The 20,419-nt window shown below is 46.5% G+C and overlaps 1 protein-coding gene across 2 annotated transcripts in view; it reads right to left on the bottom strand.

The window, feature by feature from the left end:
* Positions 1-20,419, bottom strand: part of ENAH (ENAH actin regulator) — a 64,647-nt gene that overhangs the window by 19,686 nt on the left and 24,542 nt on the right. The window contains exons 4-9 of one of the 2 annotated variants that reach the window (XM_060192430.1): positions 18,487-18,571; positions 7,468-7,772; positions 5,615-6,256; positions 2,606-2,763; positions 997-1,145; positions 775-832 (exon numbers count right to left, since the gene is read on the bottom strand). In XM_060192430.1, the coding sequence (XP_060048413.1) occupies positions 775-832; positions 997-1,145; positions 2,606-2,763; positions 5,615-6,256; positions 7,468-7,772; positions 18,487-18,571 (1,397 nt within the window). Of the gene's footprint in view, positions 1-774; positions 833-996; positions 1,146-2,605; positions 2,914-5,614; positions 6,257-7,467; positions 7,773-18,486; positions 18,572-20,419 lie in introns of both variants that reach the window. The other variant, XM_060192429.1, reaches the window with a different exon arrangement.

Here is a 20,419-nt window from a genome sequence, read left to right as displayed (position 1 = left end):
GCTTTGTGAGTGGTGAAGCAGCACTGCGGGTGTCTCTCTGTCTGTCTTCCTCTCCATCTCCCCTTTCCCTCTCGATTTCTGGCTGTCTCTATTCAATGAATAGATAAAGATAATAAAAAAATGAATACAAACAAAAGCATCTTATTATAGTTTTTTTTTAAGTTGAGACAGCCAGAAATTGAGAGGGATGCGGGTGAGAGAGAGAGAGAGAGAGAGAGAGAGAGAGACAGAAAGACACCTGCGACACTATTCCACCAATCGCAAAGCTTCCCCCCTGTAGGTGTGGACTGAGGGCTTGAACCTAGGTCCCTGCACACTGTGACATGTGCACTACCACCTGGGCCCCCCAAAAAAGCATCTTGTGAAGTCATTCACATATTTAGTAACAGACTCTGGTACAGAATTAAATTCTACAGGTTGGAACTATCCCTATAACTTTATTTTATTTTTAAAGAATTATTCATTCATGAGAAAGATAGGAGGAGAGAGAAAGAACCAGACATCACTCTGGTACATGTGTGGCCAGGGATTGAACTCAGGAACTCATGCTTGAGAGTCCGATGTGCCACCTCCCGGACCCCTCCCTATAACTTTATGTATCCAATCCTTTTACCTAAGAACGCCATTAAAAAGGTGTAAATTATGCCCAAAGCGCACCATTTCTTTCACTATCTGGAGCTAGCGAAATAGAAGCCCCTACAAACTCAGACGAAGTTCAAACTCATGTTGAGAGTCACTCCCTGAATTTGACACATTCACATGAGGCCAACGTACATTTTTGTCCTCTTTTTGCTCTGAGTCTACTGTTGATCCCTTTTCGGCAATTCTTCTCCTAGATAAAAGATAAATTGAAGAGTTTTAAAAAAATAATAACCATGTTGAGCACACAGAATTATTTCTCTAGCAGAGAACTACTGCACCTAGCTCAATCATATTTGAAACTGGATGAACAGAGTCCCCTGAATTCTGGACACGTCTCCAGGACCCCTCACTCACCTCCTGGCCAGCAGGGCACTCATCTCCTCCATCAAGCCACTACTGCCCCCTAGAGGGAGAGGTCCATTTCCACGACCCGCATCTGTTTTAGAAGAGGCCAGGTTCACGCCAATGGTATTCCCTCCGCTCGGGAAAGAGGCATCCTCCACCTTAATGAGAACAACACACACACACACACAATAAACTCCTGTGTCAGACAGCCCTGTGCACATCCACGTTATGTTCAGGACAGAAGAATGGGCCAGCATCAGTTTCTATTAAAAGACCCTTACAGGCTCTTCTGAAATTTTTCGTAAGAGCCAACAGAGTGAACAGCACTGACTACATCAATCGAAGCTTCTGCCACTATCAACATCACCAATTAAGGAATAAAACAGTATTATATGTCTTGTGTTGTATCCCGAGAAGGGTATGTTGTTTTGGGGGCGGGAGTGGGGGGACTTGCATAGCTTGCCCCCAAGCTGTGTTCTCAAGTAAGTGAATATTGCTATTCTCACAACAGATAGATGTGTGTAGAGAGAGGTGTGATGTTTCTGATTTACTTTTTTCCATGTGGCCTAGCCCCCCTCTTTTTTTTTTCTTGCCTTTAGGGGTATCACTGGGGCTCAGTACCAGCACTATGAACCCACCCACTGTTCCCGGTGGGAATTTTTTCCAATTTAAAAAAAAAATTTATATTTTTTACTTTCCCTTTTGTTGCCCAACATTGTTGTGGTTATTGATGTCGTTGTTGGATAGGATGGACAGAAATGAAGAGAGGAGGGCAAGACAGAGAGGGGGAGAGAAAGACAGACACCTGCAGACCTGCTTCACCGCCTGTGAAACGACTCCCTTGCAGGTGGGGAGCCAGGTGCTCGAACCGGGATCCTTACATCGGTCCTTGCACTTTGCACCATGTGTGCTTAACCCGCTGCACCACCTTTCAACTCCCTTTTTTTCAATTTTTATTGGATAGGACAGAGATAAATTGAGAGAGGAAGAGGAAGAGAAAGATACCGGCAGATTGCTTCACCCACAGCTTGTGAAGCTTCCCCTCTGCGGGTGGGGAACCAGGCCTTGAACCCGGATCCTTGGGCAGGTCCTTAAGCTGGGTACTATGTGTGCTTAACCCAGTGTGTCACAGCCCAGCCCCCCTCCCCACAGCACCCCCCCCCTTTTTTTTTAGAATTCTCTATTTTAGTGAGAAGTGAAGGAAAGAGGAGAGATACACAACAGTACACTCCACCACCCGTAAACTCCCTCCTCCCCGTCCCCTTCCTCTGCATGGGGACTTGAACTCAGGTCCTTATACACGATAAGGTGAATGTTCTAGTGGGTGTGCTCCTGGGCCCTGACTCAATCGTAATTCAGATAAAAACAGTGCGTGTGAGAGCAAACAGGTAAGGAAGCCAAATAGAGTGAATCGTCAAGTGGTGAGGCAGGGTGACGGGTTCACAGAAACTAGGTCCCAGATCCTCTCACAAGGTACGAGTCCCCCTGGGTGAGCTATCTCCCAGTCCTGATTTTAATAATAATAATAATAATACACAAGGCTCATACCATTAGAATAAAATCAATTCACTACACAGACACTGCGAGACAAGGTACAGGGACTTGGAAACGTACTTACCCGTGACACTTTCCTCAGCTTGGCTCCAGCGATGGCTGCTGCAAGCCCAGTCAGAGGGCGATTGTCTTCTGACATGGGTCCCCCAAAAAATCCAGATGCAGGCAGGGGAGGAGCAGGAGGTGGAGGAGGAGGTGGGGGCACTTGGCTAGGGAGAGGAGGTGGGGGAGGGGGAGGGGGAGGTCCAGCAGAGGGAAGGGGAGGAGGAGGGGGGGGTGGTCCTGGGGGAGGAGGGAGGGCTGCTGGAGCCTGGGCTGGACCTGGTGGGAGTGGAGGAGGTGGAGGGGGTGCAGGTGGTCCCAAGACAATGCCTAAGAAGAAGGAAGGTCAAATCAGACCATCAACAGCAGAGCCAAGTAACAGTATGTTGGGGGGGGGGGGGGAGGCAGGTACAGTGTCACACTGCGCTAAATGCGCTAAAAGACTGCTTCTTCACGTCTTACTGAGTCTGGCTCATCGTCACACCTGAAGTCTAGACCAGTGTTTAAAAGGATCCTAAAATACAAAGCTGAAGTGTAATGTACAACCACTTACTTTTAATTGTTATGTTAGAATGTTATTAGTTAATAGAACTGAACAGATTACCTATTTTTTTTGTTTTATTTGGCCTCGTGGGTATTTGGTCAATACAATACAAGCTTATAAAATTAGGGAGGCAGGTAACATCCATTATTGGGGAAAAAAAAATATGACAAAACAAAATCCCCAGTGAACATGATGGCAATTACTATTTGAAATAACTGACCCAAAACAATCTGTGTGATAATCTTAAAGAGTTAAGGCAGGGAGTCGGGCTGTAGCGCAGCGGGTTAAGCGCAGGTGGCGCAAAACACAAGGACCGGCATAAGGATCCCGGTTCGAACCCCGGCTCCCCACCTGCAGGGGAGTCGCTTCAGAAGCGGTGAAGCAGGTCTGCAGGTGTCTAGCTTTCTCTCCTCCTCTCTGTCTTCCCCTCTTCCCTCCATTTCTCTCTGTCCTATCCAACAACGACAACAACAATAACTACAACAATAAAACAATAAGGGCAACAAAAGGGAATAAATAAATAAAATAAATATTTAAAAAAAAAAAGAGTTAAGGCAATAAATGCTACCATAATAAAGGCATATGTAGCAGAGGAGCTCATACCATGGAGGGTTTTTTCAATGAATTAAAAAGATTCCGCGTTTAAATCCAGTATATAGTGAAAGTTAAGAATCAATGAAATCTCCTACAAAGTAAAACCAAAAAGGAACCACCAGAAAAAAAAAAAAAAGAAGAATTTGAAGAGGTCTTATAGCCAGGAAGACAGAGAATACCCAACTCAATGGGGAAAAAAAATTCACTGAGGGAGTGAAGGAGAACTTAGTGATCATCAGAAAAAGTGGGTACTCCCTTTCCCGAGGCTTAAAAGGACAAATAAAATATTCTCTGCACACTGGGTGTGAAATTACTAACTTTCAGTGGTCACAAAGATTGAAACATGAACTGCTGGGGGAAGAAGACAGAGGAATGGGGCTGTCAACTTCTCAGTGGGTTTCAAGACTCCAGGGACAAAGCAAGACGACTGGCTGGTCACCTGACCGTGTCCAGTTTTTGTGTGGCAGTGCCTCACTGGCACACACTAACCGCGGCCTCTGCTTTTAGGCAGCTCTACAAGTCAACAAGTAAGAAAGGCAGTGGTGACATGCCTTTCCCTTAAGAATCAGCATTCTTATTAATGTATTTACTTTTATACTTATTTATGTATTTATTTTACTTTCCCTTTTGTTGCCCTTGTTGTTTTTCTTCTTTTATTGTTGCTGTAGTTACTGATGTCATCGTTGTTAGATCGGACAGAGAGAAATGGAGAGAGGAGGGGAAGACAGAGAGGGGGAGAGAAAGACAGACACCTGCAGACCTGCTTCACCACGTGTGAAGCGACTCCCCTGCAGGTGGGGAGCTGGGGTTCAAACCGGGATCCTTATGCCGGTCCTCGTGCTTCGCGCCACGTGCACTTAACCTGCTGCGCTGCCGCTTGACTCCCAAGAATCAGCATTTTTAAGAAAGAAGTGTGTTTAAATCCAGACGTGTTCTTTGCAGGTACAAATGTGTTACTTTATTCTCTCCTGTAATTCTTGCTCATTTATTTCATCGGTGTGCGCGTGTGTCTGTCTGTGTGTGTGTGTGTCTGTCTGTGCGTGTGTGTCTGTGCGTGTGTCTGTGTGTGTGTCTCTGTGTGTGCGCGTGTGTCTGTGTGTGTGTGTGTGTACATGCTACGTATTTTTTTAATGCAAAAGCTCTGTCATGTTTATTTTTAGAACTGGGTTGGAAGTTTACACCTGTCCCTCCTCCCTGTTACTAAACATTTTCAGACATGGAGGGTGGGGTGGGGGTGGTAGAGACCGGTCCTGTCCTCTGCTCTCCTCTCTGCTCCCAACTTCTCCCGCCTTTCCTTCTGAACACGGCACCCCGCGGCACCCACCGAGCCCCCCATCCTCTCTGTGCCTGCGATCGATCGCACACGGGCGAGCCACCCCCCAGCGACTGCAGCAGCGACTGCAGCCGGGTACCAGCTGCAACTCTGCGGTTCCCCCCCAGCGACTGTAGCTGGGCACCAGCTGCAACTCTGCGGCTCCCTCCCCGAAGTGCGGGGAAGACAAAGTAAAGTCAGGGACTGAGTGCGAGCATGAGAGCGACCTTCAGAACACGTGGCACCTGGGAGCCCTGAGGATCGGGACACCTCAGCCCGCAGGGGCTCATCTTCAAAGCCACAAGGCGAGGCCCCCAACAGGGGAGAGAGACACACTTACTGTCCCATCGTCGCTTGCTCCCTGCTCATAAAGAAACCGCCAGCACCAGCAGCACGTCCATGCCCCAGTGTCCCGGAGCCCCAGCCCTCCCTCCCCGTCCCGTCCCGTCCCGTCCTGTCCCGTCCCCATGGGCGGTGAGCGGAAGCCTTACCCTGCGGGGCTGGAGTGTCGGCCGGCTGAGAGGCTGCCCGCAAGCCCGGCTCAGAAGCAGAGGAGTCCCCCAGCATAGAGTTTAGAGGAGTCTCCACAGAGGCAGGGGCAGCTGCAGAGGGAGAAGGGACAACGCTAGGCCTGGACGAGGGAGCTGAGGCGACAGGGGTGCTCGGAGGAGGAGAGGCTCGAGGTCCACAGCGTGACAGAGGTGTGAGGGGAGGCGGCGGAGGCGGAGGCGGCGGCGGCGGCGACACCGGGGACGAGACAGAGTCAAGCGGCCCACTGGACGCCGTCGGTGACGGAGGCGACTGGGGCGCAGGAGAAGAGACACAGACGGGGAGGACGGGCCGCGGGCCCATGACTGGAGCAGACGGAGGGGGGGGCGAGAAGGTGGCGGCGGGCCAGGCACAGGGCTTCGAAGCCGGAGGCTGACAGGAGGGTGTGCTCACGGGAGAAGAAGGCCGAGAGTTTTTGCTCAGAGGACGAGGAACTGTAGCGGAATGGGGCAGGACGGGGTGGAAGGCTGACCCTAAGGAGGTCGCGAAACGTGTCGCCGAGTGTCGCAGTGGTGGTGTAGGGGGTGTGGAAGGTGGCAGGGCGGCCACTACAGCGTGATCAGGAGTGGCCTCTGACACCGCGGCTGAGATGACTTTAGCAAAGGATGGAGGAGGTGCTGAAGGAGGCTGGCCACCGGCACCCTCGGGAAGCAGAGCATTATACGGGGAGCTGTCTGGAGATGGAGCTGGACAGAAGGTGGGAAGCGGCAGCAAAGACAAGATAAAAAGGAGAGAGAAAAAGGGAGCTAGTAAAGCCATGAGCCCAGCATTCAGACAAAACGCATCAACGCACACCAGTCAGTACAGAGAACTAGGTCCGCGCCGACACCGACTGCCTCTCCCTCACCTACCCCGACACCCACAGGGGACAAGTCTTCTTCTCACCAGTTGTACAGACCGATGAGTCTGATGACTAGCTTACCCATTAGAAGGAGTAAGAGGTAGCAGTCTCAATTTGTATTACAGAGTCCACTCAAAGGGCGTTAGAGATCATATAAATGGGACCACAGAGCCAAGAATAAGATCATTTCTTTCTTAAAAAAACAAAAAGCAAAGTTTTATTATAAAGTTGAGGGTCCCCGCATTCAATGCGTATGTATAGAAAGGTTTTGTTTTGGTGGCTATCACTCCAGAAGTTAATCAGAAGGCAAACAAAACAAAACAAACAAAAAAAAACCCACCACCACTCGGATTAACTCAAATAATAGACCAATCAAGCAGGATTGCCTTTAACCCATATTAAGACTTTTGACATAGGACACATGAAATTTTAATAGAATTCTGAAATCCTAAGGTGGACATTTACTTTGGTACTGTCAACTTCAAACATTCAATCCCTGTCTCAATCCCTGTCCCCCCCCCCCCGCCCACCCACCCATGAATTTCACCAGCGTTAGTAATTTTCACAAGACTGGAAAACACTTGGGACCTCTAGTTTCAGAGAAGATATTTTTCCATCCACTGCTTTCTGAATCCCTCCTTCAGAAAGTTTAGAATATAATCAAGCGGGTTGCTGAGCGGGACCCTCACACGACAATTTAGGCTCTCTCAAAAGGGAACGATATTCCCACGTTCACCCCATATAAAAGCAGCCCAGAAAACCACACTGACACTTTAGAGCCCGTTCGCAGGGACAGGAGGAGGAGAACGCCAGAACAGAAATTTCCAGGGGCTCTGCTTTTGGTCTCTAAGCAATAAAAGCAACAGCGAGATGAAATCGCTAACATACAAACGGCTGCCCATTTTTTTTGGGGGGGTTGTTGTTATTTCAAGTTGTACTACTGCTTAATCCCCAGCATCTCTGATACGAAATACCCTAATAACGCCTAAGTCCACCCCAGCTCCGACAGAAACAAGAACACAGGAGAACCTGCCAACTTCTTACCGGTGTTGGATATCCGTCTCTCCCGCTCCCATTCCAGCTGTTCTCTCTCTAACTGCTCCTGGTGCTCTCGTTCTTGTCTCTCCAGCTCCAGTCTCTCCAGTCTCTCTCGTTCTTGTCTCTCCCGCTCCAGCCGATCCAGCCGGTCCCGTTCTTGTCTCTCCCGCTCCAGCTGCTCTTGTTCTAGTCGCTCTCTCTCCAGCCTCTCCCTCTCTAACCTGTCTCTCTCCAATCTCTCCCTCTCCATCCTTTCTCTCTCCAGTCTCTCCCGTTCCAGCTCTTTGTGTCGTTGTTGTTCTTGTAGTTGCCTGAAATTTAAAAAAAAAAAAAAAAAAAAGAAGAAATGAGGAAGTTTGCACTGCGGCTCCTCGTCGTTCAAGGATTGTCTCTTTTCCAATGGGCCTGTGTGCGTCTCATCTGAGTCCCCAACATCTGTTTTGCTCCTGTGTGGAGCAAGAAATGACGTGTCCGGTTCATGCCCATGAAAAAGACTTTGCTTCCTCAGCTTCTCATCGACGGCTTCTCTCTAGATATCACTGAGATCTCATTTTATTCTGTGCTTTTCATGACCAAAGTGTGAACAGACAAATGTATTTTCCAAATAATTGAACATGCTGTTATCATGGCCATGCCACTATTTTAACCATTTAAGGGGGGAGGGAAACACCAATTTTTCACTAATAACACTTTTTTTTTTTTTTAACCAGAAGCACTGCTCAGCTCTGGCTTATGGTGGTGCAGAGGATTGAACCTGTGATTTCAGAGCCTCAGGCATAAGAGTCTGTTTGCATAACCATTATGCTATCTACCCCCTGCGCAACACATTCTCATTTTAGAAAATATAATAGCTGTAACAATAGCTGAATGGAAGGAAAGAGAGAAGGGGAGGAAGGAAGGAAGGGAAAAGGACAGGAAGGGAAGGGGAAGGGAAGGAGATACAGCTGGTCTGGGGAGAAAGCAAAGAGCTGCAGGCCTGAGGTTCTGACGTCCCAGGTTCAATTCCCAGCACCGCCATAGTAAGCGAGAGCTGATCAGGGCTCTGGTTCTCTCTCTGTGTATCTCTTTTTCATTAACAGATTGAATTTTTTTAAAAAAGAAAAATACAGCTAGGCAAGAAGAAAAGTAACAAACTATAAATGATCTGAATCTAGGAGTGGCTCCATTCACACTTTGGCGTACTCACTTCCAGACTTTTTCTCCTGTGAAAAATAAACAAAAACTAAACACAGATGAGCTGGCAAGACCAAGGAAAATAACAAACAGAGACAGCTATTCTTTTTTTTTTTTAATATTTATTTTATTTATTTATTCCCTTTTGTTGCCCTTGTTGTTTTATTGTAGTTATTATTGTTGTTGTCGTTGTTGGATAGGACACAGAGAAATGGAGAGAGGAGAGGAAGACAGAGAGGGGGAGAGAAAGACAGACACCTGCAGATCTGCTTCACCGCCTGTGAAGCGACTCCCCTGCAGGTGGGGAGCTGGGGTTCGAACCGGGATCCTTAGGCCGGTCCTTGTGCTTTGCGCCACCTGCGCTTAACCCGCTGCGCTACTGCCCGACTCCCACAGCTATTCTTGAGTATTGAACATGCAATCGCCCGCCCCTTCACAAAAGGGCGCTTAACCCGGGACCACCATACGAAAGAGGAACCTGTGGTGTGGTGTCTTGCTCTCAGTCTCTCGGTCTCTCTGTCTCTGCCTCTCTACCTTAAAAATGAAAGTGAGCCTGGAATGGTAAAGTCCCAGTGACAACAGCAATTCATTCCCCCAAATTTATTTATTTATTTATTTATTTATTTATTTATTCCCCTTTTGTTGCCCTTGCTTTTTTTTATTGTTGTAGTTATTGCTGTTGGATAGAACAGAGAGAAATGGAGAGAGATGGGGAAGACAGAGAGGGGCAGAGAAAGATAGACCCCTGCAGACCTGCTTAACAGCTTGTGAAGCGACTCCCCTGCAGGTGGGGAGCCGGGGGCTCGAACTGGGATCCTTACGCCGGTCCTTGTGCTTTATGCCACGTGTGCTTAACCCGCTGCACTACCCCCTGACCTGACTTCAGTTTTTACCAAAAAAGAGAGACACCTGCAGCCCTGTTTCATGGCTCATGAGACTGCCCCCTGCAGGTGGGAAGAAGGGACGTGAACCCAGGTCTTTGTGCGTGGTGACAAGTGTGCATAATGACTTGTGCCACCAACTGGCCACATTTAGTTTTTTTCTAGGTAAATTTCACAATCACTTTGTTAAATATTTCCCTTTTCCAAGCCCTATCCATCTCAATCCTACCAGTATATCATTAAACCTGAAGAGTGCAGTGGTTGCATGAAGGAAGGAAGGAAGGAAGGAAGGAAGGAAGGAAGGAAGGAAGGAAGGAAGGAAGGAAGGAATAGAGAAGAAGGGGGCCGGGCGGTAGCGCAGAGGGTTAAGCACACATAGCACAAAGCGCAAGGACCGGCGTAAGAATCCTGGTTCGAGGCCCCGGCTCCCCGCCTGCAGGGGAGTCACTTCACAAGCAGTGAAGCAGGTCTGCAGGTGTCTATCTTTCTCTCCCCTCTCTCTGTCTTCCCCTCCTCTCTCCGTTTCTCTCTGTCCTATCCAACAACATCATCAGTAACAACAACAATAATAACTACAACAGTAAAACAAGAAGGGCAACAAAAGGGACTAAACATTAAAAAAGATGGAAGATATTAGGTATTTTTAAACATCCATGCCACATCGTTCATTTTACTTGTATCAAAACAGCACAATCATGTAGATTTTGAGACTTACAACAAACCACGGCAATTCCTGGCCCCCCAACCGCCGACAATTATCATCTGTACAATGACGGAGATTCCTCACACACATCAACAGCTGAGTGAAGTAGGCTGCGTAGGTCCACAGCTTCCGGAGAACCCTTCCCTATTTCCTCGCCTCCAAGGCAAGAAAAGAAAGGGCTGAAAGCGCCTAGCCAGTCTTCAGCCAGCCCACCAGAGACAGGCACATCAACTTATTTCACAAAGGAATGTGTCAAACAGACATTTTCTGGCAGGCATATCTTGAACAGCATGGCTAACATCTACCTAAATAGGACAGAACATAAATCTTCCGGCTTTTATAATTAAAACTCTAGAACACACACACACACACACACACACACACACACACACACACACACACTGCATTTACACGCGTATCCTTTTAAGGCAAAATTTCAGTTGTATAAACTGCTTTCCCTAGAGTATTCCTGCAAGCATACTCTGTCAACCAGTACTTTCTTCATACCCCTTTTTTTCCCCTCTTCAAAAACAATGGTAGGACAAATAACCAACCATATACTACCAAAAGCATTTTAAAAATTAAACAAATCTTAAAATAAAACCTATCGTATCTTTTTTTAAATATTTATTTTATTTATTTATTCCCTTTTGTTGCCCTTGTTGTTTTATTGTTGTAGTTATTATTTGTTGTTGTCGTTGTTAGATAGGACAGAGAGAAATGGAGAGAGAAGGGGAAGACAGAGAGGAGGAGAGAAAGATAGACACCTGCAGACCTGCTTCACCGCTTCTGAAGCGACTCCCCTGCAGGTGGGGAGCCGGGGCTCGAACCGGGATCCTTATGCCGGTCCTTGTGCTTTGCGCCACCTGCGCTTAACCTGCTGCGCTACAGCCCGACTCCCTCTCTTATCGTATCTTATTGTACATTCATTCACACAGTTCCCACCGAAATGTGGTCCCGTTTATGCCCCATATAAGCAAATGTTTTTCAAAAAGAAAAAAAAATGCTGAAATAAAAAAGCCAGAGGTTAGTCGTAGAGTGCATGACAACACATGTACGAGGCACTTGGCTTGATCCCCGGCAGTGAAACGAACACTAAACAGGAGACTCAGTTTGAGTGTTGCAGAGATCCAGAGCTGTGACTTACAAGAGAAAGCGGTCCACTCTCGGCCCATCCCGCCTCTGGAGGCTGGCTGGGGGGCTGGATACTCTCATGGCTGCCCTTCCAGTTCCTGTGCAGGGATCTTTCCTCCTCTTTTATAACCTTCAAGTAGTACTTGTAATTGGCAGACTATTTATAGATGTCAACTAAGCTCTACGTTGAAGCTGACACATGACTGACTCATACTTCTTAGAATATGTAGATTCTTCACAGTCAAGGAAGCCCAAAGTGCCACGTTGTCCGACTAAAAAGGACTAGTCATGTGTTCCCACCCTCAATCACATCCGCTACTATTCTTATTCATTTAACCACAAAGGTGCCGGGGGTGGGGGTGGGGGGGGAGTGGAGGCCCAAAGAGATAGCACAGTGCTTTGTGCATCAGACGTTCAGGCCTGAGGTTCTGAGTTCCCAGGTTCAATCCCCAGCACCACCATAAACCAGAGCTGAGCCATGCTCTGGTCTCTCTCTCTATATATATAATAAAATTAATAGGAAGGAAGGGAACAACCAACCAAGCAAGCAAGAAAGGGAAAAAGAAACGCAACGATTGCCACCCCAACATGCTTCAGCTCAGACTGTGTCCAGAGACTTCAGGTGTGGAATGACAACCCTTCAGCTTCATTACTCGGGTGAGACCTTTCCTTTCATAGCATTCTCTAATTCCATCCCAGGTGGATCACTTTCTAACAAAGTCCCAAAACCTAGATATACACCAGGTTCTGTGAGAGAGAGCTTATGTTCACACGTATCCGTAAACTACTGCAAAATATATACCTGAAAGCAGAAGTACACTAGAGTTTGCAGTAAGTACCCCCCCCCCCAACACTTCCTCTCCACTATTCCAACCTTTGGGTCCATGATTGCTCAACAATTTGTTTGGCTTCGTATGTTAACTCTCTTTTCAGCCACCAGGTTCCAGATGTCATCATGATGCTGGCCAGGCTTCCCTGGACTGAAGACCCCACCAATGTGGCCTGGAGCTCCGCTTCCCCAGAGACCCACCCTACTAGGGATCCCACAACGACCCTGGGTCCATGCTCCCAGAGGGATAGAGAATGGGAAAGCTATCAGGGGAGGGGGTGGGATATGGAAATTGGGTGGTGGGAATTGTGTGGAGTTGTACCCCTCCTACCCTATGGTTTTGTTAATTTATCCTTTCTTAAATAAAAAAAAAAGGGAAAAAGGAGAGGAGATACTGTCAAAAACCAAGTTGACTCCCTAGCAGTGTGTTAACACAATTCTACACATCTCTGCTTTATGAATGAAATACATTCCTAGTTCTCAGAAGCAAGCTGAGTGTATTTTTAGTGTTTTCTTCTGCTCCCTGAATTACGTCTATTCCCTCCCATCTCAATTTCGTCTGCTTCTATGCCTTCATGTTATGCAAGTTGCTCTCAAAGGTTTGATGGCCTCTGACTATGTGAAGGTCTTGGCTAAGTGGCACCAAAGTGGGGCACCCCCCCAACCCCCCCAGTCCATTAGTTCATCAGAGCTCATCAGTTTCAATGGCAGCAAGGCCCCTGAGCGGAAGAATCTTCGTCTTTTCTCTTAGCCAAACCTCTCCTCCCCGGAGAGGAGCCAACGGTTCTTGCCTGCACTCTTCACAGTTCCCGGACTGCTCCTTTCAGGTGATGTGAGGACTTGCCTACCTGGTGTGTCACAGACATATTCATTCCTAGGATAAGTTAAGAAAGCTGGGCAGTGGGAGTCACAGTGGGAGTTGGGAGGTAGCGCAGCGGGTTAAGAGCAGGTGGCGCAAACCAGCCCCCAGCTCCCCACCTGCAGGGGAGTCGCTTCCCAGGCGGTGAAGCAGGTCTGCAGGTGTCTGTCTTTCTCTCCCCCTCTGTCTTCCCTCCTTCTCTCCATTTCTCTCTGTCCTATCCAACAACGACATCAATAATAACTACAGCAATCAAACAAGGACAACAAAAGGGAATAAATAAATATAAGAAAAAAAAGAAACCCTGGCAGTTGGGAGTCGGGCGCTAGCACAGCGGGTTCAGCGCACGTGGCGCAAAGCGGAAAGACCGGCGTAAGGATCCCTGTTCGAGCCCCCGGCTCCCCACCTGCAGGGGAGTCACTTCACAGGCGGTGAAGCAGGTCTGCAGGTGTCTATCTTTCTCTCCCCCCCTCTGTCTTTCCCTCCTCTCTCCATTTCTCTCTGTCCTATCCAACAATGAAAACAGACAACTATAACAATAAAATAAAGGCAACAAAAAGGGGATCAATAAATATTTTAAAAGAAAAAAAAAGAAACCCCGGCAAGGCCTGTGAGATGCCTTCAGTTTCACTCAGCTGTGCTATGACACCCCACTTCTCCAGTGTGACTTCAAGCAGCCCAACACGTGGACTGAAAGCTAAGCTGGAATACAGGCAGGGCAGGGCAGGCCACACCCCAGCAATGAGAACAGACAGCGTCCAGAGAGGCCCGTCCACAGGCCAGAAGGCAGGCCCCAGTAGATATGAGCCGAGGAAGCAGCCAGAGGCAGGACTTGAGGCCAGCATGTGAGCTGCCAGTGGCGTTCACCACAGAAGTTCTCTCAAGGAACACAACAGATTGCTGCTTCTGATGAGCTTCCGGGGGCAACTGCGGGGAGCTTAGCATGTGTGGGACCCAAGGGCTGGTGTAACCTCGTGCAGAGAGCTCCCAGCAACCCTCTCGGATGAACACTTCTAGGGCCAGCACTTTGATGTAAGGCGGTAGGTGATGTCTTGCCACAGTTGCTAAAACCTATTCAATACCCATTTCCAATGAAAACAGCAAACTGCTAAGTTCTAGAACCCTTATCAAGCCGGCTGTGGCCTGAGACAGTCTCCAGCTCTGCTCTACTGGGTTGCTGGCAAAGTCATGACGCAGTTTTCTCTACGAGAATGTGCTATGAGGGAGCCGGGTGGCGGTGCACCGGGTGAAGCATGCATAGCAGGAGGTACAAGGACCCACACAAGGACCCACCGTGGTCTTCGCTTTACAAGTGGGGAAACGGGTCTGCAGGTGTGTCTGTCTTTCCATCCTCTCTGTCTTCCCCTCCTCTCTCAATTTCTCTCTGTCCTACTCAATGGGAAAAATGGCCTCCAGCAGCAGTGGATTCATAGTGCCTGTACAAGGCCCCAGTGATAACCCTGGAGGCAAAAAAAAAAAAAAGTGCCTTGTGACTGTTCAGACAACCCAGTAGCTTGTCCTGATCTTCTCCTGCGTGTTTGTCACGTACTCAGTTTGCAGTATCAGAGACGGTTCACTGTGTTCTGGGTTCCTTGCTGGTGCCTAAATGAAGTACAAATGTGTTACTCGAAAGTACTGTGGTCTTCGATTTTTTTTTAAATTCCCTTTTGTTGCCCTTGTTGCTTTATTGTTATAGTTATATGTTGTTGTTATTGACGTCGTCGTTGTTGGCTAGGAGAGAAAGAAATGGAGAGAGATGGGGAAGACAGAGGGGGAGAGAAAGACAGACACCTGCAGACCTGCTTCACCGCTTGTGAAACGACTCCCTTGCAGGTGGGGAGCCAGGTGCTCGAACCGGGATCCTTCCGCCGGTCCTTATGCTTTGCACCACCTGCACTTAACCCGGTGCGCTACCACCCGACTCCCTGGTCTTCGATTTTTATTTTATTTTTTAACCAGAGCTCTGAATCTGGGACCTGGGAGCCCCAGGCATGAGTCTCTTTGCAGAACCATTATGCTGTCTACCTCTTTTTTTTTTAATCTGAAGGGAGGAATTAATGGTTTATAGTCGACAGTAAATACAGCAGTTGTTACAAGTGTAAAATTTCTCAGTTTGCAGCATAACACTCTAACCCTACCCCCCGCCCCGCCCCAGGTCCTCCTCCACCACGGGGACCTGAAACCCACTTGCTTCCAAGAATCCATCACTTTGGCGCAATGCACCAACTCCAGTCCATGTTCTGCTTTGTGTTTCCCCTTGCACTCTTATTTCTCAACTTCTGTCTCTGAGTGGGATCATCCCACATTCATCATCCTCTTTCTGGCTCATCTCACTTCACAGGATTCCTTCAAGCTGCATCCAAGAAGAGGTGAAGAAGGTGAACTCACCATTTTTAGTAGCTGAATAGTATTCCATTGTGTATATATAACCGTGGTCATTTTTATCGATTACTTTTGCAGAAAAAAAAAACTGGATAAATAACGGAAGAGAATGTTCCATCCTCTGAAGGGAGGCTGGACAACATACTCGATCTACTAACTGAGGAAGATGGGTCCTGAAATTGGGGCAGCTTGGAATGTTCCTACTCATGACCACAGAATGTGAGCTCAGATCAGCATATTGTTGTAGTTATTATTGTTGTCGTTGTTGGATAGGACAGAGAGAAATGGAGAGAGGAGGGGAAGACAGAGAGGAGGAGAGAAAGACAGACACCTGCAGACCTGCTTCACCTCCTGTGAAGCGACTCCCCTGCAGGTGGGGAGCCGGGGTTCGAACCAGGATCCTTATGCCGGTCCTTGTGCTTTGCGCCACCTGCGCTTAACCCGCTGCGCTTAACCCGCTGCGCTACCACCCGACTCCCGGTGAATTTACTTTTAAACTGCATGAAGACAATGAAGATAATGTTACAGATGCCATTCAGACAGCAGTCTATGCTGAATATGGGCCCCAGATTAAATCGATGGGGTTTGCAGTCAACAATATTTATACACCGTTCCCATATTTGGGAGCTACTCTTCCCTGATCCAGCTTCCTAGCCCTTTTTCCAGCCATGACATCATCACCCCAAACAATAACTTGAATCTGCATTTCAGATGTCAGGCTCAGGGAAAAAAAAAAGAAAAAAGAAAAGAAACTAGTACAGCCACAGGTCCCTTGGAATATAACTAAAATAGGCCTACTAGCTATCTACAAAATGGAGACCCCCCCCCCCCAACTCTTCATCTGCAGTATTCCAGCCTTTAGGTTCATGATTAGTCAACAATTTGTTCGGCTTTATATGTTAACTATTGTTTCAGTTACCAAGTTCCAGATGCCAGCATGATGCCAACCAGACTTCTCTGGACAGACTGGACAGACGACCCAACCAATGTGTCCTGGAGCTCCACTTCCCCAGAGCCCTGCCCCACAAGGGAAAGAGAGAGGCAGACTGGGAGTATGGATCCACCTGTCAACGCCCATGTTCAGCGGGGAAGCAATTACAAAAGCCAGACCTTCCACCTTCTGCATCCCATAACGACCCTAGGTCCATACTCTCAGAGGGATAAAGAATAGGAAAGCTATCAGGGGAGGGGAGGGATACGGAGTTCTGGTGGTGGGAACTGTGTGGAGTTGTACTCCTCTTATCCTATGGTTTTTGTCAGTGTTTCCTTTTCATAAATAAAAATAAAAATAAAAAAGCCCTACCCCATAAGTGAGACTATTAAACGGTGAATTTATTTATTTATTTTTTTACTTTTTAAAAAAAATATTTATTTAATTTATTTATTCCCTTTTGTTGCCCTTGTTGTTTTATTGTTGTAGTTATTATTGTTGTCGTTGTTGGATAGGACAGAGAGAAATGGAGAGAGGAGGGGAAGACAGAGAGGAGGAGAGAAAGACAGACGCCTGCAGACCTGCTTCACCTCCTGTGAAGCGACTCCCCTGCAGGTGGGGAGCCGGGGTTCGAACCAGGATCCTTATGCCGGTCCTTGTGCTTTGCGCCACCTGCGCTTAACCCGCTGCGCTTAACCCGCTGCGCTTAACCCGCTGCGCTACCACCCGACTCCCGGTGAATTTACTTTTAAACTGCATGAAGACAATGAAGATAATGTTACAGATGCCATTCAGACAGCAGTCTAGGCCCGAGCAGAGAGACTGTGTTAGGTCACTACACCCAGGAGCAGGATCTCAATACTGTTGCCTCAGGCCAACAGTATTTCTGCAACTTCCTAGTGAAACCAGGCAGTGGAAGTTACAACCACCATAGGTGAATTTTTTAAACTTTCATTTATTTTTTAATATTGATTTATTCCTTTTTGTTGCCCTTGTTGTTTTATTATTGTGGTTATTATTGTTGTTGCTGCTGTCATTGTTGTTGGATAGGACAGAGAGAAATGGAGAGAGGAGGGGAAGCGACTCCCCTGCAGGTGGGGAGCCGGGGGCTCAAACCGGGATCCTCACGCCGGTCCTTGCGCTTTGTGCCACCTGCGCTTAACCTGCTGCGCCACTGCCCAACTCCCCATAGATGAATTTTTAATGGCTGTACAAATAAGACTCCTTGAAGCTTAAGGAGACTGTGTGTGTGGTCAAGAAGAGTCCTTCCAATACAGGCTTTCCTTTGCTTACTATGGGGTTACATGCCATCAAAGTTGAAGATGCTGTTGAGGAGGAAAATATATGTAACACCCCCAGCCCCACTGAACATCAGAGCCCCGTCTAGGTTACCTCAAACAGGCCCACAATGCTTACATTGGCTTGTGGTTGGTCACAAATCACCTAACACAAAGTATTTTGAAATGAAATGTTGAATGCTTCTTCTAACAGACTGAGTATCGTGCTGAAAGAGAGAAGCAGTCTGGGGGAGCCCTGGTTCCTTTTCCTCACAGCTATGTGGCTGAGGAGAAATGGGTCAGACATAGCTTGTCTGGGGAAAAGGTCAAAATTCTCATTTCACCATACAGGCTTATGAAATTTAAAAAAAAAAAAAAAAACCTCAATCCTTATCTCTGTTGCACCATTATGAAGCCTCTCCAGAAAAATCTGAGTCACTCTAAGTAAGGAACTGTTTGTATTTTCAACTTGTGTATATGTGATTTTTTTTTCCCCCTAAAGATTCATTAGTAAGAGACCATGAGAACCAGGGCATCATTGTGAAACATGAGATGCTGAGGGTTGAACTCTGGGCCTCATGCTTGACAGGCCAAGGTTTTATACACTGTGCCACCTCCTGAGGCCTTATGTATAGGCTTTTATCGCCCAGCCCTAGACATTTTGAAGCAACTTGTGTCCAGCTGCGTAAGAAGCATCTCCACCTAGAGCCCCACGATCTAGTTCTTTAACATGAAAGTTCTGAGTTTACAATGGTGAGACATTATTTTACTGCCAATCTTAGGATGCTTGACAGATCCACCTTCTCTGCTTCTCTGCAGAAGGAAACAAAGCACAAACAACAGCTTATAAATTTACCTTCTCTGAATTTCCAACTCTTCTTGTGATGGACCATTCTGAACTTGGGTGGGAAGTTGTGAGTTTTGTCTAGGCAATGTTGGCCCTGGAAGGAAGGAAGACATCACAGATGAGCACTGTCTTTATATTAGGCCGGGTGGAGGAGATAAAAATCATGAGAGTAACATAAAACCGCCACATATTTACAAATGCATCTTCTTTTTTGTTGTTGTTGTTGTTGTTTAGCAACATAAGATAGAAGCTTTCTATAACACACAGCAAATGAAAGACTGCAACAGAATGCTGTCATCATCTTCAGAAGGCTTACTTGAAACAAATGGAAAACACCGACAATAAAGGAAAAAAAAAAACATTAATATATGAAGGGTTGGAGTAAAACAAGTGTTCAATGAGTATCTGAATAGCCACCTAGGCTTGACATTTTCTACGACAATGAGACATTCATTCTCTTTGGGGTGCTTATTCATGAAGTGGAGAGGGAAACTTAAGCGAAAAAAAATCAGAATTCAAAAACTCACCTAAATAGAACACTGGAAATGAAAAACAGGAGAGAGAGAGAGAGAGCATGAGAACCTTATTACTAGACTGAAGTCAGCTAATACATTTATCAAATTTGCCCAGTCTAAGCTGCCATTCTTACTTAATGGCTAGGCACTTCCACCAGAACGGGTAGACATTTGCTAGCGTTTCATATACAAGTAGCAACTTATCTGAAGTTTCAATGCAACAGAGATACTAGTAATGATGTTTCCTTTGGGGTGAAAAAGAACATAAAACCTGCCTCCACACCAACATGGTTCCATTGTAAGTAACCAAAGACCACCTATTCCCACATCATGTATAATGCGGACCCAACCTAGATCATCTTCCAAAGACTGCCACTACATTGTGGGGTGTTTTAATGTCACTGGACATAGACATTAAATGTGTCATACAAAATGAGCTAAATAAATGCTCAACCCAATAGACAATGCCTAGGGTTAAACCAGAACCATCTAGACATCTAGTTTGGTAACAAAATAGGCTTCAGTCAACAAAACAGATTGGAAATACATAGGTAATGACGTTCTGTACTTCTAGTCTGCCAACAAATGACCCTAGCAGATACTTTTAAAGTGTCTTATAGACTACTAGCATTAAAAAAAAAAAAAGTAGCTCATAAAGACAGGCTTCTGTGTACTAAAACAAACTCTTCTAATCTACGATTTAAAAGTACAAAGTCCTTATTTTATTCTAGTGGAGGAGACCCCATAGCTAGAACAATCTGGAACATTAGAACTGACTACAGTACTGGTTCATCTCAAAATTGGAAAAACATGGAATCTGATCTGAACTTACCTACTGATTCTCTTCCTCATCTTTTTACACGTTTTTAAATTAATCATTTAATTTGTCCTCTGCGGACAAACTGGATGATGATGATAATTGCAGTGACATGTTTCATTACATTTCCTAAAAGAGTCTATTTTGAGAACATCATAAAGGAAATACAGAAATGTTAACCCCACAGAATCAAGAACAAGGGAAAAAACAAAGCCAAAAAACAACCTAAAAGCTTTAAAAAAAAAAAAGCGCATCTGAATATTTACATACATGAAAATGGAAAATCTGTCTAGCAAGCACATTGGAATTCTCTCCTTCTTTTGGAATTTACCACATTAAGCCACACCTTAATAGTTAGAACTTTACAGGGAAAAGATGTCTCAGCTCTTCCTGCTTATGGGGCACAGGATGTGGGATAATAATGTGAGAACGTATAAACTATTCGGGGCAAGCATTTTATCTATTCTCATTAACCCCAAAAGTATAAATCAGTGCATATTAGCAGGGGCATCTCATAAGACCACTATTTACTATTTCAGACAACATATTTTGCAAATTTAAGCAAGACACTTCATGCTGCTTCAGTAACCAGCTCAGTGTCAGTGTAGAT

Source organism: Erinaceus europaeus, chromosome 6 (genome assembly GCF_950295315.1).
Source record: "Erinaceus europaeus chromosome 6, mEriEur2.1, whole genome shotgun sequence".
Taxonomy (NCBI): Eukaryota; Metazoa; Chordata; class Mammalia; order Eulipotyphla; family Erinaceidae; genus Erinaceus; species Erinaceus europaeus.
This window is presented reverse-complemented; position numbering and strand designations above follow the sequence as displayed.